General features: G+C 35.2%; 1 protein-coding gene across 1 annotated transcript; it reads right to left on the reverse strand.

The window, feature by feature from the left end:
- Positions 1-660: 660 nt before the first annotated feature.
- On the reverse strand, positions 661-20986 carry LOC117317399 (FMRFamide receptor-like). Its single transcript, XM_033872211.1, has 4 exons — positions 20891-20986; positions 10137-10584; positions 4405-4836; positions 661-3883 (listed from the first exon to the last, which is right to left on the reverse strand). The coding sequence occupies exons 2-4, from the start codon at positions 10551-10553 to the stop codon at positions 3641-3643; spliced, it is 1092 nt and encodes a 363-aa protein (XP_033728102.1). The 5' UTR covers positions 10554-10584; positions 20891-20986; the 3' UTR covers positions 661-3640.
- Between the last annotated feature and the right edge of the window lie 216 nt (positions 20987-21202).

The following is a 21202-nucleotide window of genomic DNA, read 5'->3' on the forward strand; positions in this document are numbered from 1 at the left end:
TTAACTTGTATCTTCTACAACCCTTTTCTGTAATGTTTCTTTCTGTCAGCAGTCCGCACATATATAGAAAGTATGTAATTTGAGCAGAGGGTGGGCTCGCATAGATTTTTGAATCCATAAAGGTTGATGTATATTATCACAGAATCACTGTCTCTTTTGTCGTTAAAAGCTTAGTTTAAGCTTATTGATGACACTTTATCGTCTTTTCTTTAAGGAGTAATGGATCAATCTACATATCGGTCGCGCATTGATTAATTTATTTTTTTCCGATAATTATTTCGAAATTATGATATTACACCTTCTGGTTGTACTGTATATATACATATAGATTATATTTATTTTTATATACACATTTTTTTTCTTCTTTTATGTGCAGTTTTATTATGTATATTTGATAAAAAAAAAAGCATAGTCGATAAAAGGTGGATAAAAAGGGAGGGACATGCACTCCCTGTATATATCAACCTCCTTAGGAAATAGACACAGTTCAGTCATAGAAGAAATTATGGTTGGAATTTCTTCGGGTGGTCTTTCCAGAACTTATTTAAGTCTATCCGTGAAGGTGTTGATGGATGGAGCCGAAAAAGGTACCATTTTACGTATAGATTCGACGTGTACCCGCATTAACAGATAAAGAGTTAAAACACAAAACAGCTCAAATACGGTACAACATTTTATTGACAAAATAAAATTAAGTAGATATACAAATGCCTCCTCTCTGGGTATTGACTGCCATTTTTACAACATAACGCAAATTTTGATAACAAATTATGAATACGTCATAAAAACCATGCGTCATTAACACAAATGATGACGTACATCATAAAACCCATGCGTCATTAACACAAATGATGACGCACATCATAAAAACCTTAGTCATTTACACAAATGATGAATACGTCATAAAACATGCGTTATTTCAATACACAAATGATGACGTATATCTATTGACACAAATGTTGAATAGCTCACGTCATTGACGTTTTACTGAAAGATTTATTGCTTATCGAGGGGTATGATTAAAACAATTGGGGAGCATGAGTTACTAGCTAAAGGTTTACATCTTAGAAAAAAATGAAACAAACAAACAAAAATGCTGGTCATTTATTTACAGTAAGTGAAGGAAACGAAAATAAGGACAGTCTATCGAGGGGTAGATAAAAACAAAGTTGATATTTTATTTACAGTAAATGAGGGAAACGAAAAGATGGGCAGAATATCGAGAGTAAAATAAAAACAAAACAAAAACAAAGTGTTAAAAATATGATTACAGTAAGGAAAAGAACAGATGGATAGTCTATCTATGGGTAAATAAAAGAATATTGATATCTTGTTTACAGAAAATGAAGGAAACAGGAAGATGAGCAATCTATCGAGTGGTAAATAAAACAAAAACATTTCGATATTGCATTTAAAGTAAATGAATGAAACGGAAATATAGACAGTCTATAGAGGGGTAAATAAAACAAACAAAAATGTTGATCTTTATCAACATGAAATAAAGAAAACGGAAATATGGACAGTTTATCGACGGGTAAATCAAACAAAAACATGTTCATATTTTATTTACAGTAAATGAGAGAAGGGAAAAGATGGGAAGAATATCGAGGGATAAATAAAAACCATAAAAATGAAATTCTATATACAATAAATGTACAAATGTAAACGAAAGATAGGCAGAATATCGAGCATAAGTATAACAAGGGACATTGTGTTGACCTCCTGTGGACGGAAAGCAGAGGAAGCAAGAAAAGAAGGAGTGTATAGCGATCGAGTGGTTATTAGGTAGAATCATAATTCTCATTTTACTAACACGACGTGACGTAAAAAGATAAGCAGTATAGCGAGATTTAGCTGTATCGCCTAAAAACAAAAAACAAAAACAAAAAATCAAAACAACAGAAAAAACTTGTATGAAAAGTCATAATCTAAATTATTCAGAATTATTCTAATATTCCGATTTTTTCCGGTAAATTGTGAGGACGTAAAAAGGTTTCCCATAGATACAGACACCAGCTAACTGACACAAACAAGCCAGCTAAAATAAAGACTCTCCGCCCTGTATGTTCGCGTATTAATATATGACTACACTACAAAAAGATCTGATTTTTTATCGTTAATTGTAAATATGTGAATTTAATGGAATTTTTTTTATCGTTTTCAGTAGCATTCTACATATCCTCCGAGATGTGCTAGGGTATTATGGGATATATACTATTATTCATTGCCGTAATGATAATACTTATATCTAATTACCAAACAAACAGTCATGACAATTGTGTTGTCACCTACTTAGTCATAGTGATAATTTACAAAGCTTGATGACAAATAGTCGTGCAACAGGTTATCTAGACAATGGCTATAAAAGGCTAACTGGTGCCACATTTGGACATAAACACTGGCACCCTAATGGCCATATATTGGTATACACCGCCTACATCATATTATAAACCACCTCAGATCTAAAAACTAAAATTAACTCTAACGCATTATCTGTGCACTCCTAATTTGGCTTCAGCGAAACACAAATAAACAAAAGGAATTAAAACAAAACAAAAAACAAAAAAACACACACACAAAAACAAATTTTAAAAAACCACAAAAACTACATTTCAATCGCCCGAATCCAAACAATCTCAAGTTTATTGGTTTACAATGTATTTCGGCTTTATTACTTACATTGTTTTTACTTGTCATGCTATAAAGATAAACCGAAGATAAGGCCATGATAAAAGGAGAACTGCAATGCTAGAGATTATGTTATGTATGTTTGGGTGAACAGATGATGCTGCCTAGGTTTGATTCCTCGCTCGGACAGAGTTTACTCTGGCCTTGACATCTAGCTCTCAGAATGTCCTGGCTGGCCCTGACACCAGACTTGGAATGATATTCACAGATGTCTGTTTTTACCGTTATTATTTTTCGTTTTGAATGCTATGTTAGCATACATCTCAATGGAAACAGTAAACATCTCTCTCATATGTGAAATACTGGTTCATTCCCTTCCCCTCCCTTCTCCTCTCAACCTTGATGTTGTCAAATGATGATGTACATATCTAAATATTGGTGTTTTCTATCTTTTCCCATGTCGACGGTACCTGAGAAACGAATATTCAAGGACTTACGCAATGACCAGGAGAACGAACATCAAGGCACATGATGTGATGGACAATTGTACAAGCTGTGAGCTTAGAATAGCGACCAGGGCGTAGGAAAAGATCACCCACAATATGTAAAATTTGTTATGTATTACATTTGTAGTTATGAAAGATCATGATATTTCATTCTCTTCGGTCACAAATCGTGGTAAAACAGTGAGTGGAGCCTAAAATACTTTATATAAGTTATGACCTCTTGATTGGAATATCCCATCGGAATACCTCTGGGGCATTTCCGTTATAAAATGCATTTATTTTTCTGAGGAAATGACGGAAATGTCCGAGTGTTTTTCCGAGGATATAACGGAAATGTCCGAGTGTTTTTCCGAGGATATAACGGAAAGATCTGAGAGTCTTTCCAAATTGTGGAACTCCAGGTTTTTGGACAACAATTCGCGCGATTCTTATTCGCTCAGTGATCGTTTTGTAGTATCATAAAAGCGTCATATCTTGCTTGACGTGACAAAGACGAGTGTTTTTCTTTAGAACTTCGAGGATCCTGTCATGGAGGACTTTGATTTGTCTACACTTGAGCTGTTGCTATCTCCTGTACTCGACTCGCGCATATAGAAGCGACTGCGTGAGCAGTTACGGAACAGGATGTAACAAAGCTCCTTCCGGAAACGTCGACCGGTCAGGCAGTAGAGAAAGAAGTTGATAGAAGAATTAATAACGATGCCCAGTTTGGCCACAGAAAATGCTTCGTTGATGATCCGTCTGTCACCCTGTTAACGGGAAAAAATCAATATATCAATTAATTGCTATATCCATCAATTCTTTATTCTAAACTCATATTCCTAAATACTTTCCATTGTGTCTAGGCAGAGATGTATCCATGTCCCTGCTCAATGACACAAAATTTTAAATGAAAAATGTATCGAATCAGTAAACAATTCATCACCTACTAATATTGCTTTTTGCTGCGTTAAATTATGAAAGGTCGTTCACGTCAAAACGAGTTCAATTTAACGCGTTAAACATAACATTTAACGTGTTATAACTAGTTTCAACGAGTTAAGATATAGCAAGTTAGCATTTAACGCGTTAAATGTTTACTTCCAATTAAACGCGTTATTTAATCGTTTTAATGCGTTAAATCTTATTTTGGCATGAACGGCCTTTCATATTGGAAAATGGTTATGACCAAACAGGTATTAACAGAAATTGTATCGTCCGACATTTAAATTATGCGGGATAACAAAAGGGAATGTCAGATGGCAATTATTTGAAAATGTTAACATAGTACCTTGGCTTCCTTCAACATGAAAAAACATTGAGTGATGCACTGGAGAGCTATCAGGACGAGGAAGGTGAAGGTAACTGTCAGGAGGATGCGCGTGATTTGGCTCTCTGACCTCTTGACCTTTTCGCTTGCGAAAGAGCTCCTCTTTTCCTCCATTCGCTTATTAGTCTTGGTGACTCTTCTAATGATAAGCATATTGAGAATGAAGATGGTTGCCCAGGGAACCAACACCAGGAACATGCAATGGACCCAGAACTCATAGCGCATGCTTCCCTCGCCTGCCCCAAAATCGGTATAACTAAAAGCTGCTGCATCAGGACTGCGCATGTCATCGGCGATCGGTTCGAAGGTCATGAAGTGTGGCAAGTTAACTATGAAGCACAGGAATGTGATGATACCAATCCCGGTATAGGCCTTTTTGTCGTTGCACATTGTCTGAAAATACAAATGTCAAATGTATACGTGAACTATATATATTTTATTGGCCAGAAAATATAGGAAACTGGTATCGTGTTCTATTTCATTTTAGCAAATAGGGCATTCTAAAATCGTTCCTGTTTTCTCTATTCTCAGAAACTATTGGGTAGAATTCATATCTTGATTTCTATATTTGGCATCAAGGAAGAGTCCTGGACGAAAGAAACTGTTTTGTGTACAGTTTAATTCATTGTTGGCCTCTAGCACTTACTTCGAACGTAAAGATACATCTCACGGTAAAAGGCTCGTACTTTATAAGAATATGTTAGTTATAAATGGCCCCTTGTTGAGAGTTTAGTCTTCAGTCTAATGAGAAACAAAACAAAAAACAAAAAACAACAACAACAACAACAACAAACAAACAAAACAAGAGCCGTTCATCTCGGATTGTAACAGTTATTCAAAGTTTGTATAGTTATTTCTTAGAAGGTTCTGGATGAATGTTATCACACTAGATTTATTTATTCATTATTTTTCTGTAGATATTATGTAACAATGTGATTTAAAGAATTCATGTCCTCGACCGAATTTTGAAAAACGTAAATAACGATAATTTCCTTGTTTACGACACGAGAGACGCATTTTAATAAACAGATGAATGAAGACGACACTTGAACGACTGTAACAAAATCCTGTACCCGGTAGAAACTTTTATACGTTTATATCAACAAGGGCGTCGTGTTACAATGTATGATTGACTTAACCTATATTATGTTATAATGTATGGTTATCTTTACCTACGTCGTAGTACAATGAATTGTTAACTTTACCTACGTTATGTTATAATGTATGGTTATCTTTACCTACGTCGTGGTACAATGTATGGTTATCTTTACCTACGTCGTGGTACAATGTATGGTTAACTTTACCTACGTTATGTTATAATGTATGGTTATCTTTACCTACGTCGTGGTACAATGAATTGTTAACTTTACCTACGTCATGGTACAAGGTATAGTTAAATTTACCTACGTCGTGGAACAATGTATGTGTAACTTTACTACGTCATGGTACAATGTATGGTTAACTTTACCTACGTCGTGGTACAATGTATGGTTAACTTTACCTACGTCATGGTACAATGTATGTTTAACTTTACCTACGTCATGGTACAATGTATAGTTAACTTTACCTACGTCGTGGTACAGTGTATGTTTAACTTTACCTACGTCATGGTACAATGAATGTTTAACTTTACCTACGTCGTGGTACAATGTATAGATAACTTTACCTACGTCATGGTACAATGTATGGTTAACTTTACCTACGTCGTGGTACATTGTATGGTTAACTTTACCTACGTGGTGGTACAATGTATGGTTATCTTTACCTACGTCGTGGTACAATGTATAGTTAACTTTACCTACGTCGTGGTACATTGTATGGTTAACTTTACCTACGTCGTGGTACAGTGTATAGTTAACTTTACCTACGTCGTGGTACAAGGTATAGTTAACTTTACCTACGTCATGGTACAATGTATGGTTAACTTTACCTACGTCATGGTACAATGTATGGTTATCTTTACCTACGTCGTGGTACAATGTATGGTTAACTTTACCTACGTCATGGTACAATGTATGTTTAACTTTACCTACGTCGTGGTACAATGTATGTTTAACTTTACCTACGTGGTGGTACAATGTATAGTTAACTTTACCTACGTCGTGGTCAATTGTATGGTTAACTTTACCTACGTTATGTTATAATGTATGGTTATCTTTACCTACGTGGTGGTACAATGTATAGTTAACTTTAACTACGTGGTGGTACAATGTATAGTTAACTTTAACTACGTGGTGGTACAATGTATGTTTAACTTTACCTACGTGGTGGTACAATGTATAGTTAACTTTACCTACGTCGTGGTACAATGTTTGGTTAACTTTACCTACGTCGTGGTACATTGTATGGTTAACTTTACCTACGTCGTGGTACAATGTATAGTTAACTTTAACTACGTCGTGGTACAATGTATGTTTAACTTTACCTACGTCGTGGTACAATGTATAGTTAACTTTAACTACGTCATGGTACAATGTATGTTTAACTTTACCTACGTCATGGTACAATGAATGGTTAACTTTACCTACGTTATGTTATAATGTATGGTTATCTTTACCTACGTCGTGGTACAATGTATGTTTAACTTTACCTACGTCATGGTACAATGCATGTTTAACTTTACTTACGTCGTGGTACAGTGTATAGTTAACTTTACCTACGTCGTGGTACAATGTATAGTTAACTTTACCTACGTCATGGTACAATGTATGTTTAACTTTACCTACGTCATGGTACAATGTATGTTTAACTTTACCTACGTCGTGGTACAATGTATAGTTAACTTTACCTACGTTGTGGTACAATGTATGTTTAACTTTACCTACGTGGTGGTACAATTTATAGTTAACTTTACCTACGTCATGGTACAATGTATGTTTAACTTTACCTACGTCGTGGTACAATGTATAGTTAACTTTACCTACGTCGTGGTACAATGCATGTTTAACTTTACCTACGTCATGGTACAATGTATAGTTAACTTTACCTACGTCATGGTACAATGAATGGTTAACTTTACTTACGTCATGGTACAATGTATGGTTAACTTTAACTACGTGGTGGTACAATGTATGTTTAACTTTACCTACGTCGTGGTACAATGTATAGTTAACTTTACCTACGTCGTTTTACAATGTATGGTTAACTTTACCTACGTTATGTTATAATGTATGTTTAACTTTACCTACGTCGTGGTACAATGTATGTTTAACTTTACCTACGTTATGTTATAATGTATGGTTATCTTTACCTACGTCGTGGAACAATGTATGTTTAACTTTACCTACGTTGTGGTACAAGGTATAGTTAACTTTAACTACGTCATGGTACAATGTATGTTTAACTTTACTTACGTCGTGGTGCAATGTATGTTTAACTTTACCTACGTCGTGGTACAATGTATAGTTAACTTTACCTACGTTATGTTATAATGTATGGTTAACTTTACCTACGTCGTGGTACAATGTATAGATAACTTTACCTACGTCATGGTACAATGTATGGTTAACTTTACCTACGTCGTGGTACAATGTATGGTTAACTTTACCTACGTCGTGGTACAATGTATGGTTAACTTTACCTACGTTATGTTATAATGTATGGTTATCTTTACCTACGTCGTGGTACAATGTATGTTTAACTTTACCTACGTGGTGGTACAATGTATAGTTAACTTTAACTACGTGGTGGTACAATGTTTGGTTAACTTTACCTACGTCGTGGTACAATGTATGTTTAACTTTACCTACGTCATGGTACAATGAATGGTTAACTTTACCTACGTTATGTTATAATGTATGGTTTACTTTACCTACGTCGTGGTACAATGTATGTTTAACTTTACCTACGTCATGGTACAATGTATGTTTAACTTAACCTACGTCATGGTACAATGCATGTTTAACTTTACCTACGTTATGTTATAATGTATGGTTATCTTTACCTACGTGGTGGTACAATGTATAGTTAACTTTACCTACGTCGTGGTACAATGTATAGTTAACTTTACCTACGTGATGGTACAGTGTATGTTTAACTTTACCTACGTCATGGTACAATGTATGTTTAACTTTACCTACGTCGTGGTACAATGTATGTTTAACTTTACCTACGTCGTGGTACAATGTATGTTTAACTTTACCTACGTTGTGGTACAATAAATGTTTAACTTTACCTACGTCGTGGTACAATGTCTGCTTAACTTTACCTACGTCGTGGTACAATGTATAGTTAACTTTACCTACGTCGTGGTACAGTGTATAGTTAACTTTACCTACGTGGTGGTACACTGTATAGTTAACTTTACCTACGTCGTGGTACAATGTATGGTTAACTTTACCTACGTGGTGGTACAATGTTTGGTTAACTTTACTACGTCATGGTACTCGTCACGTCATTAAGCGAACGCTTTTAAACACTAAATTTGTGATTACAATAAGAACTTCAATCTATGTATTTAGTTTTGTCGAACAACAAAACGTACAAGGCTCTGTGCAAGGGAGTTGATATGCAATCGTATTTGTGAGAATTTGGAATTAAAGAACCATCACAAATCTTTTCGGAATTCGTTTTAACCTCATGTAAACAATAAACACGTATATATTGTCCCTTCATAGAAAACGCGGAAACATTTTCGTGCATGTTAATTACCCGGAATTTGTGGAATATTTTCTAGGTGGGGCAAAATGATATATATCCCCCCCGCTTTTTTGTTCTAAATGAAAAATATTAAATTCTCAAATTATTTTTCATTCTGATGACTTTCATTTTTTAAGACATTAAAAAGGTTTTTTAACCTTAAAATGCCTAAAAAGACGTAGCATGGAGAACATTGTGAAGTACAAGGAAAAGAAGACCACATTCGGAATGCTAACATCTATCGACAATAAACATTAATATACGTCATGTAAATCTAAGTTCGAGGAAATTTCACACCATCAACAAGAAGTGACTAAATTTCTAAAAACATTCTTCTTCCTAATGTCTCCCTTGACACTGCCTCACTTTTGGTCTTTAGTTCAGAATTCGCCCCTGTGAGGAAGGCTTTGGGTTCTGTCCTCTGGCCGATACGCGCCAGTGTCTCTAAAAAGGAGGAACATTTGCCAGTTTCCTTTTCTTATATTGTCTTTTTTCACCAAGAAAGATTGTTAGCTTATCAGAAGGCCGAAGGGCGTTGTTGAACTCATACTTCGATTTGAAAACTAATGACTTCGCGCACGCAGTATCGTGCGCCAGAGAATAGTTTGGTGACAATAGAAGACAGCGTCTTGTTTGAGAGAGAGGAAAAGGTGTTGTGATCTATTTCAAATAAATCATGATATTCTTAGGTGTTAAATTATTGCAAAAATGACATACAAGATATTAGTACCTTTTTATACGAATTGAGAGTAAGATAGAGTAGGGCCATCATTGAATTTAACCGCGGTTTCGTCTTTTACTGACTCGTCATAAGGTGAAGTGCCTACAGTGTTGATAACTTGGAGGCGACTAAATTTTTTAGAAAGAAATGAAAGAAGACTATTATAGACGACTACAACTACTTTTTTGTATTGCCAAATTCTGAATAATTAATATCTGCTCAGCAAATAAAATATTCAAAGCCGAGGGATAAAGGTTGAGGAAGTAGTGAAAAGTATTCATGTATTGCGAAAACAGAATTAATTTTATATTTATGGAAAGTGACTATGACTTACCTTGGCATGCATTATCCAGCACACCTGTATGTACCTGTCGACCGTGACCCCTACTGTCATCCAAATGCTACAGACGACAAACAGGAAGAAGATCGGGTATCCGACGTAAGAAAAGAAACTTCCGTACGCGTAACTTGTGGTAATCTCCGGCCATATCATTTTTATTGTGTCGGTGATGAAGAAGAATATAAGCAGACCAGAATCTGCCACCGCCTGGGCAATCAGATAGGTTCCGGTAGAGGATCTCATCGACTTCCGCCTCCACACCATGACGGCTAAACAGTTTCCGGTGAGCCCGATGACCATGAAGATACTTCCGAACACGACACTGGAAACCCAGTGCATCTTGGTAGCCAGCGCCATGGTGTCGTCATCCGTAGACGTGTTATTTAAAGTGCTGGTCGTGAGGTTGGACATTGTGGAAAGTTTTGCAAGGTCTACGATTTCTCTGTAATGATGACGAAGAAACTATTTCAGTATCAAGTTAATATACAGATACATCATGGAAGGCAAATTGATTTACTACGTGTAATATATAATTGATTCCCAATTTTGGAGCAGTTTCAATACCTAAATTTTCAAAAAGAGCATAGATCTCTCCTCTTCACCATATCAGGCTAAACATACTGGTCTAGTTAATCAGTTAATATGGCTCTGATATAGCATTCTCACCAATCACAATTTTGACACTTGTGCTTTGGCGTCATCAGAGAATAAATATGATATATAAAGGATTGAATATTGCATATATTTCACGAGAATGGCGGAATAATGGTATGCATTTTTCACCCATGCTTATTAATCTTGAAAAAAAACTATCGATATTCTGTCATACTCGTAAAAATACATGTTATAATAAACGGGAAACCATTTAATATCATCTATACATCACCACTGTGATTTTATAAACAGTGTTTTGTCAGGTTGATTTTATTTCACTATGAAAAATGTAATAAAGATCTGACTGTGTCACTGGAACAGGCCTTTCTTTAATCTACGTATCAAAACGTGTACAATGAAAAAACATAAATAATTGAATATCAATTTCATTTATCATTATTTGTAGTAATCTAATACATATTCTGCCATTGGACAATTTACAATGTATATACATATATGCCAGTTATATACTATATATGTATATATTTATATAATTCACATAGTAATAACGACATTACAGACAAGTACATTGTCTTTTTGAGACAACCTGCCCCTTTATCAAGATACAAGTAAATTATAAACGATCACATATAGACATAGAACATGGACCAGTTACACAAGTGGTGTAGGTAAACAACCCCTCGGTCGATAATTAATTCGCCGAATGCCTATTGTAATTAATCAGAAAACATCCTAGGCGGTGTACAGATGGTATAAACAAATAGTCAAAATAAAAGGTTTAACAAAATAACAGCGCAAGTTGAATCGATGTGATGACAGCGCATGCTATGCAGCAAATGTTATATATATATACTGTAAACGTACTTATTTTAGCGCAATCAAATTTTAGCGCATTTGCAGATTTTAGCCAGTTAGCGCAATGATGAATTAGCGCATCCACAAAACTTTCTATAGAAATAGAACGTACAAAAAGTAATTAGCGCAATCATAATTTAACGAAAGGCTTCCAGCGCGAAAAGCGCTAAAATAAAATTACCGCTAAAATATGTACGTTTACAGTACATGATATCTACATATGTTATTCGATACAACTTTATTAATGACCAAGTCTACATATACTTCAGATTCAATTGACGTTTGACGCATATCCACTTGAGTTAGTTGGACGCACGCCCACTTCAGTCAATGACTTGGTTTACCCACTCGATCTATATCAAGAACATTCATACTAAGTATTCTAAAAACCACAGCTCATGTCAATTAATCATGATGATAACAAAATGATCTAGCATCACGAGCATGTGATTTGATTGATTTAAGATTTTTTAACGAAGACTGTGCCCTGTATTTGATATAAACGCATTATTACTAAAAATGATAGTGAGACAATGGAAGTACAAAGAAGTGCCAGCTTCTGCAGATTGAAATCGACAGTCCCGAAATAAAATGTAAATATATGTTTTATAGCGAACTGTCCCGAAATAAAATGTAAATATATGTTTTATAGCGAACTGTCCCGAAATCAAATGTAAACATAAGTGTTATAGCGAACTGTCCTGAAATCAAATGTAAATATATGTTTTATAGCGAACTGTCCCGAAATCAAATTTAAACATATGTTTTATAGTGAACTGTAACGAAATCAAATTTAAACATGTTTTATAGCTAACTATAACGAAATGAAAGTGAAAGATTCATTTTCCCTTAACCTTTTCTAAATCTATATTTTGTTAATATTGCATCCCATTTTTGTCGATTCTGAGTTACATTGTAGGTTTACGATTAACATGATGATGTTTAATTGTTTCTACATATGTTACCAACAATATACAGGTACATCTAGACATAAAACAATCTACATTTGTTGATTCCTTTTATATTTGATATTGTAATGGGAACATCAAGCTACATGTATGATTATATAACACCTCTGTCCTGTCTTAAGCATTTATCTTTCAGATGATAAAGGCGCATGTAGCAATGGAGTAGATAACTGATATGGGACCTCAAATGTCATAGCCAGATACGGTAAGATATCATATCCCACCACTGGCACCTCATTTAACATTATAACCGACGTGGACATGGTTGTAAACACTCTCCAATCACTAGCATCCGACTCAATATGTCAAAACAGGGATAAAGTTATAAACAAATTCAAACCACTAACACTCGACTTAAGTAAACAATATCCCACCACTGGCACCAGTCTTACTATATATAACACGGACATAGTTGTAACCATTATCCCACCACTGGCACCAGTCTTAATATATATAACACGGACATAGTTGTAACCATTATCCCACCAATGACACCAGCCTTAATATATATTACACGGACATAGTTGTAACCATTATCCCACCACTGGCACCAGTCTTGATGTATAACACGGACATAGTTGTAACCATTATCCCTCCACTGACACCAGCCTTAATATATATAACACGGACATAGTTGTAACCATTATCCCACCACTGGCACCAGTCTTGATATATATAGCACGGACATAGTTGTAAACAATATCCCACCATTGGCACCAGTCTTAATATATATAACACGGACATAGTTGTAACCATTATCCCACCACTGGCACCAGTCTTAATATACAACACGGACATAGTTGTAACTATTATTCCACCACTGACACCAGCCTTAATATATAAAACACGGACATAGTTAATGTATCTTGGTTTTAGCACACTGTTCGTATAATTAAGAATCAACCTAGTAATTTCTCTGAGATTATCTAAGTAACACCCCTTGAGTATTTAGGAACAAGTCAAAACTCAAGATTTATTGGACAATTCCACTGTGCGGATATATGGAACGTTTTTCAGAAATTTAAATTTATCGCCTGTGTGGGATTTCCCCTATTTACATCGTCGTTGAGACAAGCGTGACACAGAAACAATTACATAACCGTCGTACATCATTTAGATACGCAGAAGCCATCTGTTTATACCACTTATGACAGGAGAGGCTATTGATATGAAGCCGACAGAACAGAAGCCAGTACTTGTTGAACGTGATCGAAGTTTGTCCTCAGGGGATCGAGTTGGCCCGAGTGTTATTAATGTTTATTGTATATCTTTATGTCTTTTGGCTGGCGCAGTGGTGGTGCACTCGACATTCACCCGCTCGGACGTAAACAAATATGTGGTCACTTGCTCGACCTCGTTGGTTTCCTCCAGGTTCTCCAATGACAATGGCAGTTGTTTATTCTCATTAACAGTACAGTGCAGAGAATATGAATATTAACAAACGGATGAAAATAATGCATGGTAAAACATGCTTGACATCAGCATTGTAAATTTATTATCTCATCTATACTAATAATAAATTTGGCCAATGAAAGAAGTTCACTTTACGGTTTCTTCCCACATTAAGACTTCCTCGACCCAGGCCAACACCAGTGATTATAGAGATAGGTTGATGTAGCTTGTGACACCAGTTATTATAAATAGGTTGATGTAGCTTGTAACACCAGTTATTATAAATAGGTTGATGTAGCTTGTAACACCAGTTATTATAGATAGGTTGATGTAGCTTGTAACACCAGTTATTATAAATAGGTTGATGTAGCTTGTAACACCAGTTATTATAAATAGGTTGCTGTAGCTTGTAACACCAGTTATTATAAATAGGTTGATGTAGCTTGTAACACCAGTGATTATAGATAGATTGATGTAGCTTGTAACACCAGTGATTATAGATAGGTTGGTGTAGCTTGTAACACCAGTTATTATAAATAGGTTGATGTAGCTTGTAACACCAGTGATTATAGATAGGTTGATGTAGCTTGTAACACCAGTTATTATAAATAGGTTGATGTAGCTTGTAACACCAGTTATTATAAATAGGTTGATGTAGCTTGTAACACCAGTGATTATAGATAGATTGATGTAGCTTGTAACACCAGTTATTATAGATAGGTTGATGTAGCTTGTAACACCAGTTATTATAAATAGGTTGATGTAGCTTGTAACACCGGCTATTATAGATAGGTTGATGTAGCTTGTAACACCGGCTATTATAGATAGGTTGATGTAGCTTGTAACACCAGTTATTATAGATAGGTTGATGTAGCTTGTAACACCAGTGATTATAGATAGGTTGATGTAGCTTGTAACACCAGTGATTATAGATAGGTTGGTGTAGCTTGTAACACCAGTTATTATAAATAGGTTGATGTAGCTTGTAACACCAGTGATTATAGATAGGTTGATGTAGCTTGTAACACCAGTGATTATAGATAGATTGATGTAGCTTGTAACACCAGTTATTATAAATAGGTTGATGTAGCTTGTAACACCAGTGATTATAGATAGGTTGATGTAGCTTGTAACACCAGTTATTATAAATAGGTTGATGTAGCTTGTAACACCAGTGATTATAGATAGGTTGATGTAGCTTGTAACACCGGCTATTATAGATAGGTTGATGTAGCTTGTAACACCGGCTATTATAGATAGGTTGATGTAGCTTGTAACACCAGTTATTATAAATAGGTTGATGTAGCTTGTAACACCAGTTATTATAAATAGGTTGATGTAGCTTGTAACACCGGCTATTATAGATAGGTTGATGTAGCTTGTAACACCGGCTATTATAGATAGGTTGATGTAGCTTGTAACACCAGTTATTATAGATAGGTTGATGTAGCTTGTAACACCAGTGATTATAGATAGGTTGGTGTAGCTTGTAACACCAGTTATTATAAATAGGTTGATGTAGCTTGTAACACCAGTGATTATAGATAGGTTGATGTAGCTTGTAACACCAGTGATTATAAATAGGTTGATGTAGCTTGTAACACCAGTTATTATAAATAGGTTGATGTAGCTTGTAACACCAGTGATTATAGATAGATTGATGTAGCTTGTAACACCAGTTATTATAGATAGGTTGATGTAGCTTGTAACACCAGTTATTATAAATAGGTTGATGTAGCTTGTAACACCAGTTATTATAAATAGGTTGATGTAGCTTGTAACACCGGCTATTATAGATAGGTTGATGTAGCTTGTAACACCGGCTATTATAGATAGGTTGATGTAGCTTGTAACACCAGTTATTATAGATAGGTTGATGTAGCTTGTAACACCAGTTATTATAAATAGGTTGATGTAGCTTCTAACACCGGCTATTATAGATAGGTTGATGTAGCTTGTAACACCAGTTATTATAAATAGGTTGATGTAGCTTGTAACACCAGTGATTATAGATAGGTTGATGTAGCTTGTAACACCAGTTATTATAGATAGGTTGATGTAGCTTGTAACACCAGTGATTATAGATAGGTTGATGTAGCTTGTTTCGAATGAATGGGTCGTGATATGCCGTTATGTACTTATTGAGGGCAGACTTTTTTAATAGTTTGTTCTTCATGCTTAATACTTTTTGCGAAATGCTTAATTTGAAATGCTCCATGCGAAATTTTTAATGCCGAAATCCTTTGTAATTGAGCATAAACGAACTAAAAGGGTTACGTTGTAAACAAAGCGACCATGCATTATTGCTTCAAAGCGGATACTTTTTCAATCTTTTAGGTCATTTAGCATTTCGTATTTAACATTAAAATATTCAGCTTTCCGCATTAAGCAGTAAACATTTAGCATAAAGCATTTCGCTTTTAGCATGTCGTACCGGCTTTCCATAATACCTAAACGTTGCCATAAATGGAAAATGATTATTCTAAGACTATATCTAATTATGAGAAAAAAAACTTTAAAGCTAATCCAGTTAATCAAAGAAACATTCAGTCGCGAGGATATACACATGTATAACCCGGAATGAAAATATCTCAAGTCTCAAAATGTCTGTAACGAAGTCGAGAGAGGGATTCGTGAAACCTGTGGGAGCCTTTCTGTACGGACATTTTCAGACTCGCTAACTAAGTGTACGAATTTAAGAGGGCGAAACGGAAATGACCCGAAGGCTGCTAGTCCTTGTCATCATCGTACATACTTTTATCTTGTCAATGCTTATTCACCCACTAGGTCGGATAGGGAGGAAAACACGTATTAACTTTAAGTGTTTATCTTGACTGACATATTCCAATACTCTATAGTTGTGGACTCCCTTTGAAGATGATATTGACATGTGATATTACAGTATAAGATAACAAGTGTTTTTTTCTATTAAAGACAATACTGATTCATTGCTCAATTCAAATGTCACAATCGCTTTATCTTCAACTTTGCCCTAATGTTTAAATGAAGAGATCATCTAACATGTAACACTTTCAATATGCGGTTCATTTAATAGAGCACTCGTCTTTTCACAAAATACCCGGGATTTGATGACCAATACGACCTTTCTCACCAGATGAGTATTCACACTCGTTATACCCCTCCAAATTATGAAGGGGAAAATACAAATGATTAGTGATCATAAGTGTTTCATAATTAAATCATTGATATTTTTTGTTCAATATTTAATCTTTATCGTAAATCACCTTGATTCGGATTTTAAAAATAAGTAAATTTTTTTTTCGAGAATAAAACGTATTTTGGAAATGTCATGAAGTTAGCAGTAACTCCCTGTGATACATCAGCTGACAAGAAATACAATAAAATTATGCAAATTGACAAAACATCGGGTTCGTTATATCATGGTGTCTGGTTTTTCCACATCTCTGGCAATGTGGTAACATTCAAATCTATAACGTGACGAAAAAAGGTTTAAGACAGATTGTCGTAGTGTACATCCGTCTTATCTGTACTGAGGAAGAACGAAACGTAAGGTGATGTGATCGAAACAGGAACAAAGTACCAGGTACGTACATATGTATTGTGCGATCGTAAATGATAGACATACGAAGCAACAATTAAAAATACATCAGGTATCTTTAGGTGGACATCATCAGAAAAAACCAAGAATAATACCGCTATGTATGCTATGGTGGCCGGTTAGGGCCATCTCGTAGCCTCGCAATCGCAACGACGAAACCGCGAATCCATTTTCTCAGTTTCGCGACCCCGTACTAAAGTGACAATGTGTATTCAACAAAGCGTATGACTAAATGAGAACACGCTAAGGTGTTCTAGAGCGGTCACATTTTCTACATACCCGACCATACAGGCTCATGACGCCATACATCCACTACCATTCATCCACATATCACCATACATATGCATGTCGATCCACTCCTTTCATAATCTTCTCATACTTTCCAATCATTTAATATTTGAAATGACCGTGCTCACATGATCTGATGAAGTCGTGCGTGAAACAAAGCAATGGAAAGGCTGATAAGATACTTAAAATCACGTGATTTCTAAAAAAAAAAAAAAAAAAAACTTTCCAAAGCTATATTTGCCAAGTGTTTTTGACGTTGTTAGTGTCCAGTGAACGTCAATACAAGGATAACAATAAAGGATACCACGAGTTATTTCCCAACGAGAGGCAACAGAAATTGCCTTTTTTCTGTTTTATTAACGTCCCCCTTTTTGGCGGACATTTATGTATGTTACGATCTTGACGCTATGTGATAAGGTAATCAACTGTGTGATAGTTGTATTGGATCTCAGGAAGCTTTTGAACTTTGTGGCTAGAATTTATTCTAAGATTGCTACAGTTGAATTCTGCGACTCTCTAGTGTTTGGTGTGACCTTGTGACTAAAATCTGCCATCGAAGGGTTACTACGAAATGTATGCTAAAAACCCTCCGTAGTGTTGGTAAATCTGCCATCGAAGGGTTACTATGAAATGTATGCCTAAAACCCTCTGTAGTTTTGGTTAATCTGCCAGCTCAAGTGTTGTATTTTTTTTTTTTTTTTCTGTAAGTTATTGCTTTAAATAACACACCTTTCTACGGTTTGGGGTAATTTTGTTGCTAGACCATACTTTGAAATATAACGCCGAATAATAATTTATTTGTACTAATAAATCATTAAAGCGAAAGCAACTTTTTTTGTAAGTAAAAGTCACAATGTCTACAATATGCGAAAAATGTCGAGTTTTCTGCGAATTTACTCTCAAGTTAAATAAATGAATCAAACAAAAATCTTAATTGTTTTGTTTTTACTCCCTTATTTGTTATTAAAGAGATATTGACGGTTGATTATTATCGTAACGATGATAATTCCGTAGCGATTTTCAACACACATAAATTGCATTTCTCGCACAACATTCGAAGTAAAGTAGTCTCATACATGCATTCATTACACATAGTTATATAAAGCAGACGATGTTTTTGTGGACATATCTCGGATCTTATTACTTTATACAAGGGATAGGACACAGGCTGTTACAACTTATTACAGCCTTCTCCCTTCCTACATTTACAATAACAAGATAACAATGGAATAGGCGTAGTACCAGGTACAAGTATACAACATAAAACACACTCTCAAAATCTATTGTTGGATTTGAGGAAACATTGCACACATCTAAACATAAGGGTGTTAAGTTCTACATAAAGGTAAAATCAATTTCTGGATTTGATGAAACATTGCGCACAACTAAACGCAAGTGTGTTTAGGTCTGAATTACCAAACAAAACCAGTTCCATGTTTAACTCAACTACTACCACATTTAAGTGTTGGAGCATTAATGCGCCTGCCACTGTCGAACAAAAATTAATTCTCACATGGTGGGTCCTGTTTTTTTCTTACACTGTTCGTTCGATGGTCTTTGCTTTTGTTTAAAGACAAGCTGAAGACACATGGGGATTGGAGCTTCATTTGGAAAGCGGGTTAACTAGAGGGTATGTTTTCACCAGTATTTATAAACTCTACAGACACTGGTAAGCGATAACATTAGTCGCCTCATTGGACCAGGGATTAGTATATGTATCGGGTCGGTGTTATCTACGAATCTGTCTTACTGATTATATGAGATGAAGTGCCTGTACTTTTATTTTCATAAATAACGGACTTTAAACTACAGTCGAAGAACAATTTCAACATGGACTGATTTATGATATTTCTGGGCGTTACACGGAGTTTCCTGTTGACCCTAGTAGCTACTCGACGAACATCGCTTCTAAAGTTTAATTAAAAATATTTGGCTTTCACGGCTAAGATGTTTACACACGCCTGTCAATTACAAATGTGCATACACCTTGCAACTTAAAGCAAATTGTAATGAATAACCTTATCAATTATCTCTGTTATATAAAGTTTCATGAGGTTTCTAGTCAGTGATGAAGTGACCAACCAGACAAGATTATATATTTATACTGTCACAAGGTTTTCTTTCATCATATAGACGTTATTTTGATACTTCATCAGTTGGTTTGTAAGGAAACCTGACCAAGGATGTTTACTTCTGAGTACTGTCACCAGGTTTCATTTCATCACATAGAGGGTACTTTTTTAGTTGGATGGTATTTAACCTAGAAGAATGAAGTGTTTATATGTGTATTGTGGTTATAAATTTACATTTCATTCACTCACAGACATTTAGTTGCTTTACGTGAATGATCTATACAGCTAATATTGTGAGTTTTAGTGCGAGTGTTTAAATGTTTACAGCGCGTTTTTATAATTAAGTGTGTCCAGCCAGGCATTACACAAAAATTGCAGAATTAAGTCCTTGTATGTTGTTGATTACGTCGTTAAATTTTATACAAAAATGCTGCAAAGGAAAATTGTCAAGGAAGTATACATTCCATTAGTTCATTATTATGTCAAATCCATTGTGATAAATGACAATTAACGCATTGTCTTAAGATTGAGTAGAAGATTATGTATTTCCCTTTATATAATAAGTAGCAATATACACAAGAACATTGACACGATAAACAGTAAATACATGCTATACAAATCAAGCTAGATTTGATAAAAAGTAACCGTGGCCCTTTTTAGGATAATTATATTAGATTTCCGTAATCGTGCACTGTTATCACCGTCTAACATGTAGAAATGCGAATTCTCCAAAAGTGTCCTATATACTTAAAAAAATAGGGGATAAATACTATTTATCATTAAATTGGAATAAATTACACGTATTCAGTGAATGGTTGGAAATAAAATGTAACTCTGCGATAATCAAGTTGCATGTTTTAAATTCAAATAGAAATATTCGCACTACAGGAAGATATAACTAAATAGAAAGTCCAAGCCTTTGACATTTATAATAATTGGATGATAAAGGTAATATAAATATTATGTACACAGTCTTACCTTAGGAGAGAACGGGTCTTATCTCGGATGCGAAACGCTCTCTTGTCAGTCTCAATGCTAACTAGCAGCTTAATCACGTGGTAACCTGGTTATATGGAGACGCTTGATGAAGTGACCAATCAAAGTGAAGATGACATTGTTGTATCGGTCGTCATCTGGTGGGCCAATTAACAACTTCCGTTTCGGTCGAGGATCGGTCGTCAGCAGGAAGTAAACGGGGAATAACCGATATAGCTTTGTTGCTCCTTTATACATTCGGGAAGTAATGACTGTATTTACGTTGTTGAGATATTCTTCAATTGAGATTTAACT

The sequence above is a fragment of the Pecten maximus genome, chromosome 19, assembly GCF_902652985.1.
Source record: "Pecten maximus chromosome 19, xPecMax1.1, whole genome shotgun sequence".
Classification (NCBI taxonomy): Eukaryota; Metazoa; Mollusca; class Bivalvia; order Pectinida; family Pectinidae; genus Pecten; species Pecten maximus.

Excerpts from the sequence above, each read along its gene's own strand:
- LOC117317399 (XM_033872211.1), bottom strand. The coding sequence starts at position 10,553 with ATGTCCAACCTCACGACCAGCACTTTAAATAACACGTCTACGGATGAC. Across the intron at positions 4,837-10,136 it reads GCTGGATAATGCATGCCAAG|ACAATGTGCAACGACAAAAA; the intron begins GTAAGTCATAGT and ends TTGTATTTTCAG. Across the intron at positions 3,884-4,404 it reads TCATGTTGAAGGAAGCCAAG|GGTGACAGACGGATCATCAA; the intron begins GTACTATGTTAA and ends TCCCGTTAACAG.